This window comes from Procambarus clarkii, unplaced genomic scaffold (assembly GCF_040958095.1).
Source record: "Procambarus clarkii isolate CNS0578487 unplaced genomic scaffold, FALCON_Pclarkii_2.0 HiC_scaffold_1955, whole genome shotgun sequence".
Lineage (NCBI taxonomy): Eukaryota > Metazoa > Arthropoda > Malacostraca > Decapoda > Cambaridae > Procambarus > Procambarus clarkii.
The window spans coordinates 6,191-20,742 of NW_027190978.1; the positions used below are offsets into that span (position 1 = coordinate 6,191).

At 38.6% G+C, this 14,552-nt stretch overlaps 2 protein-coding genes across 2 annotated transcripts; both read left to right on the plus strand.

The window, feature by feature from the left end:
- Positions 1–4,822: 4,822 nt before the first annotated feature.
- LOC123749760 (general transcription factor IIF subunit 2-like) lies at positions 4,823–5,593 on the plus strand. Its single transcript, XM_045731879.2, has one exon. The coding sequence runs from the start codon at positions 4,823–4,825 to the stop codon at positions 5,591–5,593; it is 771 nt and encodes a 256-aa protein (XP_045587835.2).
- Positions 5,594–12,761: 7,168 nt separating this feature from the next.
- Positions 12,762–13,535, plus strand: LOC123749773 (general transcription factor IIF subunit 2-like). Its single transcript, XM_045731894.2, has one exon. The coding sequence runs from the start codon at positions 12,762–12,764 to the stop codon at positions 13,533–13,535; it is 774 nt and encodes a 257-aa protein (XP_045587850.2).
- The last annotated feature ends 1,017 nt before the right edge of the window (positions 13,536–14,552 follow it).

Below are 14,552 nucleotides of genomic sequence, written 5' to 3' on the forward strand. Positions count from 1 at the left end.
GCAACATTTGCAAATTTGCCGATGGTACGAAAATCGGTCCATAAGAACATAAGAACAAAGGTAACTGCAGAAGGCCTATTGGCCCATACGAGGCAGCTCCTATTCTATAACCACCCAATCCCACTCATATACTTGTCCAACCCGTGCTTGAAACAATCGAGGGACCCCACCTCCACAATGTTACGCGGCAATTGGTTCCACAAATCAACAACCCTGTTACTGAACCAGTATTTACCCAAGTCTTTCCTAAATCTAAACTTATCCAATTTATATCCATTGTTTCGTGTTCTGTCCTGTGTTGATACTTTTAATACCCTATTAATATCCCCCCGGTTATGTCCATTCATCCACTTGTAAACCTCTATCATGTCACCCCTAACTCTTCGCCTTTCCAGTGAATGCAACTTAAGCTTTGTTAATCTTTCTTCATATGAAAGATTTCTAATTTGGGGAATTAACTTAGTCATCCTACGCTGGACACGTTCAAGTGAATTTATATCCATTCTATAATATGGCGACCAAAACTGAACTGCATAATCTAAATGGGGCCTAACTAGAGCAAGATATAGCTTGAGAACCACACCAAGTGTCTTGTTACTAACGCTGCGATTAATAAATCCAAGTGTCCGATTTGCCTTATTACGAACATTTATGCATTGATCCTTTTGTTTTAAATTCTTACTAATCATAACTCCCAGATCCCTTTCGCAATCCGACTTCGCAATCACAACACCATCTAGCTCGTATCTTGTAACTCTATCATCATTACCTAACCTCAGAACTTTACATTTATCAGCATTAAACTGCATCTGCCAATCCTTTGACCATTTCAAAACCCTATCTAGATCAACTTGAAGTGATAGTGAGTCCTCCTCCGAATTAATTTCCCTACCGATTTTCGTATCATCGGCAAATTTGCAAATGTTGCTACTCAAACCTGAATCTAAATCATTTATATATATTATAAACAACAGAGGTCCCAGGACAGAGCCTTGAGGCACTCCACTTACAACATTTTCCCACTCTGACTTGATTCCATTTATACTAACTCTCTGTTTCCTTTGGTATAGCCATGCCCTAATCCAGCTTAATATAGCACCCCCAATACCATGAGACTCTATTTTTTTAATCAGTCTTTCATGTGGCACTGTATCAAAAGCTTTGCTAAAGTCAAGGTATACAACATCGCAATCCTTACCACTATCAACTGCCTCAACAATGCTAGAATAAAAAGATAACAAATTTGTTAAACATGAACGGCCATTTATAAAACCATGTTGCGACTCAATTATTAATTTATGTTTTTCAAGATGAAGACGAATTTTATTTGCTATTATAGATTCGAGTAACTTTCCCACAATAGACGTTAGGCTAATTGGTCGATAGTTAGACGCAAGTGATCTATCTCCTTTCTTAAAAACTGGTATCACATTAGCAACTTTCCAAAACTCTGGCACTCTGCCTGACTCTATTGATTTATTAAATATGGTTGACAGTGGGTCACAAAGCTCCTCTTTGCATTCTTTAAGCACCCTAGCAAACACTTCATCCGGCCCTGGGGATTTGTTTGGTTTGAGTTTTACTATTTGTTTAAGAACATCCTCCCTGGTAACTGCTAAACTCGTCAACCTGTCCTCGTCCCCACCCACATAGACTTGTTCGGCTGAAGGCATATTGTTAAGTTCCTCTTTAGTAAATACAGATACAAAATATTTATTAAAAATACTACTCATCTCTTCATCACTATCTGTTATTTGACCTGTCTCAGTTTTTAATGGACCTATCCTTTCCCTAGTCTTAGTACGATATAACTGAAAAAACCCTTTAGGATTTGTCTTTGCTTGCCCTGCTATGCGAACTTCATAGTTTCTTTTTGCTTTCCTTATCTCTTTTTTAACAATTCTAACCAGTTGTACGAATTCCTGTTCTAAAGTGACCTCCCCATTTTTAATCCTTTTGTACCAAGCTCTCTTTTTACCTATAAGGTTCTTCAAATTCTTTGTTATCCACTTTGGGTCATTAGTATACGATCTATTCAATTTGTATGGTATACTACGTTCCTGTGCTTTGTTTAGAATATTCTTAAATAAGTTATATATTGAATCCACATCGAAATCCCCATTTAAGTCACCTATCGCTGGGTTCATGTCTCGCTCCAAGACCGGCCCACACCCCATACCCAAGCCTTTCCAATCAATTTGACCCAAAAAATTTCTTAGGCTATTAAAATCAGCTTTTCGAAAATCTGGCACTTTAACAGAATTTTCTCCTACTGGTCTATTCCATTCTATGCTAAATCTGATTTCTTTGTGATCACTGCTCCCTAGCTCACTCCCTATTTCGATGTCATTAATTTGCGTTTCCCTGTTAGTTAACACTAAATCTAAAATATTATTTTCCCGTGTTGGTTCCTTAATGTGTTGCGTAAGAAAGCAATCGTCAATTAATTCTAGAAAATCTTCTGCTTCACTATTCCCTGTTTTGTTCAACCAGTTTATTCCGCTAAAATTAAAGTCACCCATGACATAAATACTGTTAGATCTAGATGCTCTAGATATTTCATCCCATAGATGCTTTGCTTCCATTCTGTCTAAATTTGGTGGCCTATATATTACTCCTATTATAATATTATTAGCTTTTTCGTTTAATTCAATCCAAATAGTTTCTGTGTGTGGCTCTGTTTTGATTCCCTCTTTGAGACTACATTTCAAATTGTCCCTAACATATATGGCTACTCCACCTCCTCGTCTAATATATCTATCTGTGTGAAATAGTTTAAATCCATATATTTGATATTCAGCTAATAGTTCTCTATTTTCTACATTCATCCTGAGGGAAATTAATTCGGAGGAGGACTCACTATCACTTCAAGTTGATCTAGATAGGGTTTTGAAATGGTCAAAGGATTGGCAGATGCAGTTTAATGCTGATAAATGTAAAGTTCTGAGGTTAGGTAATGATGATAGAGTTACAAGATACGAGCTAGATGGTGTTGTGATTGCGAAGTCGGATTGCGAAAGGGATCTGGGAGTTATGATTAGTAAGAATTTAAAACAAAAGGATCAATGCATAAATGTTCGTAATAAGGCAAATCGGACACTTGGATTTATTAATCGCAGCGTTAGTAACAAGACACCTGGTGTGGTTCTCAAGCTATATCTTGCTCTAGTTAGGCCCCATTTAGATTATGCAGTTCAGTTTTGGTCGCCATATTATAGAATGGATATAAATTCACTTGAACGTGTCCAGCGTAGGATGACTAAGTTAATTCCCCAAATTAGAAATCTTTCATATGAAGAAAGATTAACAAAGCTTAAGTTGCATTCACTGGAAAGGCGAAGAGTTAGGGGTGACATGATAGAGGTTTACAAGTGGATGAATGGACATAACCGGGGGAAAATTAATAGGGTATTAAAAGTATCAACACAGGACAAAACACGAAACAATGGATATAAATTGGATAAGTTTAGATTTAGGAAAGACTTGGGTAAATACTGGTTCAGTAACAGGGTTGTTGATTTGTGGAACCAATTGCCGCGTAACATTGTGGAGGTGGGGTCCCTCGATTGTTTCAAGCACGGGTTGGACAAGTATATGAGTGGGATTGGGTGGTTATAGAATAGGAGCTGCCTCGTATGGGCCAATAGGCCTTCTGCAGTTACCTTTGTTCTTATGTTCTTATGTTCTTATGTTTATTCTTATTTTCCTACGTTTAGATTTAGGAAATACCTGGGAAAATAGTGGTTCGGTAACATGGTTGTTGATTTGTGGAACCAATTATCACATATCTTGATAAAAGTAGGATCCCTTGATTGTTTCAAGTATGCGTTGGACTTATATATTAATGGGATTGGGAAGATATAAATAGGTGCTGCCTCCTTTGGGCCAATAGGCTTTCTGCAGTTACCTTCATTCTTGTTCCTAATTCCCTATTAATATCCCGTTTGATGTGTCCATCCATCCACTTGCACACCTCTACTAAGTCACTCCGAATTCTTGGCCTTTCTAGAGAATGCAAATTAGTACTACTTAGTCAATCTTAATTCATATGACAAGTATCTAATATGCAGGATTAACTTTGTTATTCTCGTATGGGCCAATAGGCCTTCTGCAGTTACCTTCATTCTTATGTTCCTAATACCCTATTAATATCCCGTTTGATGTGTCCATCCATCCACTTGCACACCTTTACTAAGTCACTCCGAATTCTTGGCCCTTCTAGAGAATGCAAATTTGTACTACTTAGTTAATCTTTCTTCATATGACAAGTTTCTAATTTGCAGGATTAACTTTGTTATCCTACGCTGGGCGTGTTCTAGTGAATTTATATCAGAAAACGTATATTTTAACTTGTTAAAAATATTGCGATTCATATTCATAAACAGTCTACTCATGCACATGTATAAACATACATGCCTCGTATTGTCAGTTTAACTTTATTCTAATGTTCTTAGCAATTTGGATATTTATCGGCATCGAGAAATGACCAAATAAACAAGTTCCATCATCCAGCAACATCAGTCACCTGAGATAGCTGCTACATAACCCCCCGGTGGCCACAACGTGTTAGCTCATTACTCATTTAGCTCACAGACTACAAGGTTGGTCACAAGCAGTACCACCACTGCAGTCACCCTCTCCATCACCTGTGTTCCCTTACCAACACCACTCCCAACCACCAATCACCAGGTGTATTCAACAACAACCACCACATCGACAAACTTCACCAGCCCTATTAGAGATATTTTCTGAAACACTAGCACGTGTCGGAAAGACGTTTTATAAAGAGGTCAAGTAACTATATATTCTCGTGTTTTCCATCATGAGCCAACAGTCTAAGATGGACTTGGATATTACGAATTGCAGCCGAGGGCTGTGGCTGGTCAAGGTACCTAAATATTTGGGGGACAAATGGGCAGACTGTGCTGGCCATGACGTTGGAAAGCTTAAGATTACCAAGGTGCCTGGTAAACCTCCGACAATAACCTTTAAATCTAGTGAACACACCTTGAAGGACGGGAAAATTCCTCGGGAGCACAAGGTAATTTCTCATAGTTTAAAAGAAATGACACTCGGAGTTCTTTCTGAACCAGATCTCGGCAGCAGCAGCTCGGATGCTGCAGTTTCCGAGACACAGCAATTGTCCTTTGAGGGACAAGTCATCCACAAACTAGAATGTCAGCCTGTAGTGGACGACTACTATATCAACCAAAAAAGGGAAGCTGTGAAGAAAGCTGCCCAGTCTCTTCATACGGTAAAGCTTATTGACAGACCCCTCAACGGCTATAAGCCTATTTCACACCATAAACATAATGTTTATTTAGAGCAGAAGAAGGCAGAAGGCAAGACGATTCGTGATGATAAAGATAAGGTCATGGAGTTGTTGTTTGCTGCATTTGAAAAGCATCAGTATTACAATATTAAGGATCTCCACAAGATTACCCGACAACCAATCACATATCTAAAGGAGATCCTGAAAGACCTATGTAACTATAATGTTAAGAATCCTCACAAGAATATGTGGGAACTCAAGCCCGAGTACCGTCATTACAAGCTTGCCGAAAAGGCTGTGGAAAATTCAATGTATGATTAGGTTCATACTAAACTTTGTTTCACAGTACAAAGGTAAAGAAAACGTGAAAGATCCAGGCAAATATTAGCCTCATACTCCAAGCCTGAGGTTATGATCTACCTTGCGGTGCTTGTGCAAGGTAGATCATAATCCGCTACCCTTTACTGCAAGCCACGGCCGCTGCTCTGTCCCGTCTTCCAGACTGTGCAGTATCAGGACGAGTGGCAGAATGTCACAGAGATCGTGGTGTTTCCCATCAACCAGATCCTCCTCAACACCGTGTTCCAAGTCAGTGATGTTCCCGTGACCTCCGTCACAGTCCAGACGGTGACGGCACCAGCCTTGCAGCTGGTAATGATTGAGGTGAAGGTGGTGGAGGTGACTAAGCCCCTGATGGTGATGAACGTCGACACTGTCACCACCATAGAAGCAGCATCGCCTTTAACTTACTTTTATGACACCTTGAATATATCACAGATTCAATGTATCAATATCACGTGTTCATTGTATAGATATCATAAAAATAAATACTTATACAGAACTTCTTCTTGCTTAACCTATTTTAGATCAATGTTTTGACTAAGAATATAAGAAAAATGGAAAATCGCTGCTTACAGTGATCTGTTGACGAAATAAGACAAATAGGACACTGGGATTTATTTATCAAAGCATTAGTAATAAAACACCTTGTGTTATTCTTCAGTTATATCCTGCTCTGGTTAGGCCCCATTTACATCATGCAGTTTAGTTTCGATTGCCGTGTTATATGTTGGGAATCCTGACACCCAAATTATTAACCCCTGTCAACACAACATAAATTGGTTGTGACCAGAAACTAATTTTACTAACCATTAATTTCAAGTAGGTGAATGTCAGAAGTTTTCTAGAAATCCATAACCGCGCAATTGCGTCAGTTACCACGTGCGATGACTGCTTTTTTTTAACAAATTATTTAACAGTTGTGATTATGAGTTTCAAACGGCGAGGGAAGGGGAATAAAAAGCAAAAATGGTTTCAAACCTCAATACAGGTAAGGAAATAAATAAAAATTATCAATAAATATAATGCATAGTGTAGCTATGCACCTCTAAATTAATTAAGTGCGTCATTTTGTGTTTAAATCCATGGAAAATAGTGGTTTTAAATCCGCGGAGTTGACGCGCACATTAATATCCAACCATAAGACTAAGCACTCACATAAATTTATCCATTAATTGTGTGGATTATTTTCGTGTTAGGGTCAATAACATATTAATAAATACTCATCAAATACCAGAGTTGAAGAGATTACCCCATACTAATTATATAAACATCACTCAAAATAAGAGTCTTTTATATAAAACCAAACAAAATACAAAGCACTATTCCATTACTCCTCATTATTATGGTATATAAATTTATTGCCAAACCTTAACTGTAGTTAGGCAGGAGCCCAACTAAATGTTGCTCAATATAGCCTAATCTATTGATTTGTGCTAAGCCACTAATGATAGGAACTTAAGAACAAAGGCAACTGCAGAAGGCCTGTTGGCCCATACGAGGCAGCTCCTATTTATAACCACCCAATCCCACTCATATACATGTCCAACCCACGCTTGAAACAATCGAGGGACCCCACCTCCACAATGTTACGCGGCAATTGGTTTCACAAATCAACAACCCTGTTACTGAACCAGTATTTACCCAAGTCTTTCCTAAATCTAAACTTATCCAATTTATAACCATTGTTTCGTGTTCTGTCTTGTGTTGATACTTTTAATACCCTATTAATATCCCCTTTGTTTTGTCCATTCACCCACTTGTAAACCTCTATCATGTCACACCTAACTCTTCACCTAACTGATGCAAGTTAAGCTTTGTTAATCTTTCTTCATATGAAAGATTTCTAATTTATGGAATTAACTTAGTCATTCTATGCTGGACACGTTCAAGTGAATTTATATCCATTCTATAGTATGGCGACCAAAATTCAACTGTATAATCTAAATGGGGCCTAACCAGAGCAAGATATAGCTGAGGAACCACACCAGGTGTCTTGTTAATTACGCTTCGATTAATAAACCCTAGTGTCCTATTTGCCTTATTACGAACATTCAGGCATTGATCTTTTTGTTTTAAATTCTTACTAATCATAACTCCCAGATCCCTTTCGCAATCCGACTTCGCAAATTCAACACTTACCTTTATTCTTATGTTCTTAGACATATATGAATGAGATTAGGTGGTTATAAATAGCAGCTTTCTTGTATGGGGCCAGTAGGACATCTGCAGTTACGTTTATTCTTATTTTCCTACGTTTAGATTTAGGAAATACCTGGGAAAATAGTGGTTCGGTAACATGGTTGTTGATTTGTGGAACCAATTATCACATATCTTGATAAAAGTAGGATCCCTTGATTGTTTCAAGTATGCGTTGGACTTATATATTAATGGGATTGGGAAGATATAAATAGGTGCTGCCTCGTATGGGCCAATAGGCTTTCTGCAGTTACCTTCATTCTTGTTCCTAATTCCCTATTAATATCCCGTTTGATGTGTCCATCCATCCACTTGCACACCTCTACTAAGTCACTCCGAATTCTTGGCCGTTCTAGAGAATGCAAATTAGTACTACTTAGTCAATCTTAATTCATATGACAAGTATCTAATATGCAGGATTAACTTTGTTATTCTCGTATGGGCCAATAGGCCTTCTGCAGTTACCTTCATTCTTATGTTCCTAATACCCTATTAATATCCCGTTTGATGTGTCCATCCATCCACTTGCACACCTTTACTAAGTCACTCCGAATTCTTGGCCGTTCTAGAGAATGCAAATTTGTACTACTTAGTTAATCTTTCTTCATATGACAAGTTTCTAATTTGCAGGATTAACTTTGTTATCCTACGCTGGGCGTGTTCTAGTGAATTTATATCAAAAAACGTATATTTTAACTTGCGATTCATATTCATAAACAGTCTACTCATGCACATGTATAAACATAAGAACATAAGAACAAAGGTAACTGCAGAAGGCCTATTGGCCCATACGAGGCAGCTCCTATTCTATAACCACCCAATCCCACTCATATACTTGTCCAACCCGTGCTTGAAACAATCGAGGGACCCCACCTCCACAATGTTACGCGGCAATTGGTTCCACAAATCAACAACCCTGTTACTGAACCAGTATTTACCCAAGTCTTTCCTAAATCTAAACTTATCCAATTTATATCCATTGTTTCGTGTTCTGTCCTGTGTTGATACTTTTAATACCCTATTAATATCCCCCCGGTTATGTCCATTCATCCACTTGTAAACCTCTATCATGTCACCCCTAACTCTTCGCCTTTCCAGTGAATGCAACTTAAGCTTTGTTAATCTTTCTTCATATGAAAGATTTCTAATTTGGGGAATTAACTTAGTCATCCTACGCTGGACACGTTCAAGTGAATTTATATCCATTCTATAATATGGCGACCAAAACTGAACTGCATAATCTAAATGGGGCCTAACTAGAGCAAGATATAGCTTGAGAACCACACCAGGTGTCTTGTTACTAACGCTGCGATTAATAAATCCAAGTGTCCGATTTGCCTTATTACGAACATTTATGCATTGATCCTTTTGTTTTAAATTCTTACTAATCATAACTCCCAGATCCCTTTCGCAATCCGACTTCGCAATCACAACACCATCTAGCTCGTATCTTGTAACTCTATCATCATTACCTAACCTCAGAACTTTACATTTATCAGCATTAAACTGCATCTGCCAATCCTTTGACCATTTCAAAACCCTATCTAGATCAACTTGAAGTGATAGTGAGTCCTCCTCCGAATTAATTTCCCTACCGATTTTCGTATCATCGGCAAATTTGCAAATGTTGCTACTCAAACCTGAATCTAAATCATTTATATATATTATAAACAACAGAGGTCCCAGGACAGAGCCTTGAGGCACTCCACTTACAACATTTTCCCACTCTGACTTGATTCCATTTATACTAACTCTCTGTTTCCTTTGGTATAGCCATGCCCTAATCCAGCTTAATATAGCACCCCCAATACCATGAGACTCTATCTTTTTAATCAGTCTTTCATGTGGCACTGTATCAAAAGCTTTGCTAAAGTCAAGGTATACAACATCGCAATCCTTACCACTATCAACTGCCTCAACAATGCTAGAATAAAAAGATAACAAATTTGTTAAACATGAACGGCCATTTATAAAACCATGTTGCGACTCAATTATTAATTTATGTTTTTCAAGATGAAGACGAATTTTATTTGCTATTATAGATTCGAGTAACTTTCCCACAATAGACGTTAGGCTAATTGGTCGATAGTTAGACGCAAGTGATCTATCTCCTTTCTTAAAAACTGGTATCACATTAGCAACTTTCCAAAACTCTGGCACTCTGCCTGACTCTATTGATTTATTAAATATGGTTGACAGTGGGTCACAAAGCTCCTCTTTGCATTCTTTAAGCACCCTGGCAAACACTTCATCCGGCCCTGGGGATTTGTTTGGTTTGAGTTTTACTATTTGTTTAAGAACATCCTCCCTGGTAACTGTTAAACTCGTCAACCTGTCCTCGTCCCCACCCACATAGACTTGTTCGGCTGAAGGCATATTGTTAAGTTCCTCTTTAGTAAATACAGATACAAAATATTTATTAAAAATACTACTCATCTCTTCATCACTATCTGTTATTTGACCTGTCTCAGTTTTTAATGGACCTATCCTTTCCCTAGTCTTAGTACGATATAACTGAAAAAACCCTTTAGGATTTGTCTTTGCTTGCCCTGCTATGCGAACTTCATAGTTTCTTTTTGCTTTCCTTATCTCTTTTTTAACATTTCTAACCAGTTGTACGAATTCCTGTTCTAAAGTGACCTCCCCATTTTTAATCCTTTTGTACCAAGCTCTCTTTTTACCTATAAGGTTCTTCAAATTCTTTGTTATCCACTTTGGGTCATTAGTATTCGATCTATTCAATTTGTATGGTATACTACGTTCCTGTGCTTTGTTTAGAATATTCTTAAATAAGTTATATATTGAATCCACATCGAAATCCCCATTTAAGTCACCTATCGCTGGGTTCATGTCTCGCTCCAAGACCGGCTCACACCCCATACCCAAGACTTTCCAATCAATTTGACCCAAAAAATTTCTTAGGCTATTAAAATCAGCTTTACGAAAATCTGGCACTTTAACAGAATTTTCTCCTACTGGTCTATTCCATTCTATGCTAAATCTGATTTCTTTGTGATCACTGCTCCCTAGCTCACTCCCTATTTCGATGTCATTAATTTGCGTTTCCCTGTTAGTTAACACTAAATCTAAAATATTATTTTCCCGTGTTGGTTCCTTAATGTGTTGCGTAAGAAAGCAATCGTCAATTAATTCTAGAAAATCTTCTGCTTCACTATTCCCTGTTTTGTTCAACCAGTTTATTCCACTAAAATTAAAGTCACCCATGACATAAATACTGTTAGATCTAGATGCTCTAGATATTTCATCCCATAGATGCTTTGCTTCCATTCTGTCTAAATTTGGTGGCCTATATATTACTCCTATTATAATATTATTAGCTTTTTCGTTTAATTCAATCCAAATAGTTTCTGTGTGTGGCTCTGTTTTGATTCCCTCTTTGAGACTACATTTCAAATTGTCCCTAACATATATGGCTACTCCACCTCCTCGTCTAATATATCTATCTGTGTGAAATAGTTTAAATCCATATATTTGATATTCAGCTAATAGTTCTCTATTTTCTACATTCATCCACGTTTCGGTAAGTGCAATAATATCTATTTTTTCTGTGCAGACAAGAGCATTTAATTCATTAATTTTATTTCTTAGACTTCTACTGTTAGTGTAATATACCCTAAGTGAATTGTTATTTTGCGGACCTTCTCTTTCCCTGGTCGTTTTGCCAATTCCTTTCTCCCACAAACACATACTTTTATTACCTCCTTCCTCCAAATCAATTCCCATACCTCTATCTACTAACAGTTTAAACCCAAACAAACACCTCTAACCACTTCTTCTAACGAGTTCGCAACAGCAACAACCCCAGCTCTCGATAGATGCACCCCATCACGAGCATACATTTCATTTCTTCCATAGAAGTGTTCCCAGTTGTCTATGAAAGATATTGCATTTGATTTGCAATATCTTTCCAGCCGGCAATTGACACCAAGTGCCCTCGATATCCATTCATTTCCCACTCCCTTTCTTGGAAGAATGCCACATATGATCGGGATTCCTCCCTTGCTCCTAACTAACTCTATGGCTGTTTTATACCTCTGAATCAGTTCCTCACTCCTAACTCGACCAACATCATTTCCTCCCACGCTAATGCAAATAATGGGTTTGTTCCCATTACCAGCCATAATATCATTCATGTTGTTTATAATATCACCAATGCCAGCTCCGGGATAGCAAACCCTTAACCTGTTCCCCCTATCTCTAGCACAAAACGTTCTATCCAAATACCTTATCTGGGAATCTCCCACAACTAATGTTTGCTTAGGTACTTCCTTTACCCTCTGAGGGGCCTGCGCTTCCTTTCTCTTCGTTGCTTTCCCTTTTGCGCGATCCACAGTCTCTCCACAGCACTCGTCCTCCAAAACGTCAAATGAATTAGAGGTTGCTATGGCGTTTGAAGGCGGCTTTATCAAAGTCTTCTTAAGGCCCCTGTCTTTCACAACTCTCCAAGACGAGGTCCCTTTACTGCTGGTCTCCTCCTTCGTTACTTCTCGTTGTTCTTTAAGCTGACGCACCTCAAATACATGCCTCGTATTGTCAGTTTAACTTTATTCTAATGTTCTTAGCAATTTGAATATTTATCGGCATCGAGAAATGACCAAATAAACAAGTTCCATCATCCAGCAACATCAGTCACCTGAGATAGCTGCTACATAACCCCCCGGTGGCCACAACGTGTTAGCTCATTACTCATTTAGCTCACAGACTACAAGGTTGGTCACAAGCAGTACCACCACTGCAGTCACCCTCTCCATCACCTGTGTTCCCTTACCAACACCACTCCCAACCACCAATCACCAGGTGTATTCAACAACAACCACCACATCGACAAACTTCACCAGCCCTATTAGAGATATTTTCTGAAACACTAGCACGTGTCGGAAAGACGTTTTATAAAGAGGTCAAGTAACTATATATTCTCGTGTTTTCCATCATGAGCCAACAGTCTAAGATGGACTTGGATATTACGAATTGCAGCCGAGGGCTGTGGCTGGTCAAGGTACCTAAATATTTGGGGGACAAATGGGCAGACTGTGCTGGCCATGACGTTGGAAAGCTTAAGATTACCAAGGTGCCTGGTAAACCTCCGACAATAACCTTTAAATCTAGTGAACACACCTTGAAGGACGGGAAAATTCCTCGGGAGCACAAGGTAATTTCTCATAGTTTAAAAGAAATGACACTCGGAGTTCTTTCTGAACCAGATCTCGGCAGCAGCAGCTCGGATGCTGCAGTTTCCGAGACACAGCAATTGTCCTTTGAGGGACAAGTCATCCACAAACTAGAATGTCAGCCTGTAGTGGACGACTACTATATCAACCAAAAAAGGGAAGCTGTGAAGAAAGCTGCCCAGTCTCTTCATACGGTAAAGCTTATTGACAGACCCCTCAACGGCTATAAGCCTATTTCACACCATAAACATAATGTTTATTTAGAGCAGAAGAAGAAGGCAGAAGGCAAGACGATTCGTGATGATAAAGATAAGGTCATGGAGTTGTTGTTTGCTGCATTTGAAAAGCATCAGTATTACAATATTAAGGATCTCCACAAGATTACCCGACAACCAATCACATATCTAAAGGAGATCCTGAAAGACCTATGTAACTATAATGTTAAGAATCCTCACAAGAATATGTGGGAACTCAAGCCCGAGTACCGTCATTACAAGCTTGCCGAAAAGGCTGTGGAAAATTCAATGTATGATTAGGTTCATACTAAACTTTGTTTCACAGTACAAAGGTAAAGAAAACGTGAAAGATCCAGGCAAATATTAGCCTCATACTCCAAGCCTGAGGTTATGATCTACCTTGCGGTGCTTGTGCAAGGTAGATCATAATCCGCTACCCTTTACTGCAAGCCACGGCCGCTGCTCTGTCCCGTCTTCCAGACTGTGCAGTATCAGGACGAGTGGCAGAATGTCACAGAGATCGTGGTGTTTCCCATCAACCAGATCCTCCTCAACACCGTGTTCCAAGTCAGTGATGTTCCCGTGACCTCCGTCACAGTCCAGACGGTGACGGCACCAGCCCTGCAGCTGGTAATGATTGAGGTGAAGGTGGTGGAGGTGACTAAGCCCCTGATGGTGATGAACGTCGACACTGTCACCACCATAGAAGCAGCATCGCCTTTAACTTACTTTTATGACACCTTGAATATATCACAGATTCAATGTATCAATATCACGTGTTCATTGTATAGATATCATAAAAATAAATACTTATACAGAACTTCTTCTTGCTTAACCTATTTTAGATCAATGTTTTGACTAAGAATATAAGAAAAATGGAAAATCGCTGCTTACAGTGATCTGTTGACGAAATAAGGCAAATAGGACACTGGGATTTATTTATCAAAGCATTAGTAATAAAACACCTTGTGTTATTCTTCAGTTATATCCTGCTCTGGTTAGGCCCCATTTACATCATGCAGTTTAGTTTCGATTGCCGTGTTATATGTTGGGAATCCTGACACCCAAATTATTAACCCCTGTCACCACAACATAAATTGGTTGTGACCAGAAAGTAATTTTACTAACCATTAATTTCAAGTAGGTGAATGTCAGCAGTTTTCTAGAAATCCATAACCGCGCAATTGCGTCAGTTACCACGTGCGATGACTGCTTTTTTTAACAAATTATTTAACAGTTGCGAGGGAAGGGGAATAAAAAGCAAAAATGGTTTCAAACCTCAATACAGGTAAGGAAATAAATAAAAATTATCAATAC

What these genes read in the sequence shown, in the direction of transcription:
- LOC123749760 (XM_045731879.2), top strand. Translation starts at nt 4,823, where the DNA reads ATGAGCCAACAGTCTAAGATGGACTTGGATATTACGAATTGCAGCCGA.
- LOC123749773 (XM_045731894.2), top strand. Translation starts at nt 12,762, where the DNA reads ATGAGCCAACAGTCTAAGATGGACTTGGATATTACGAATTGCAGCCGA.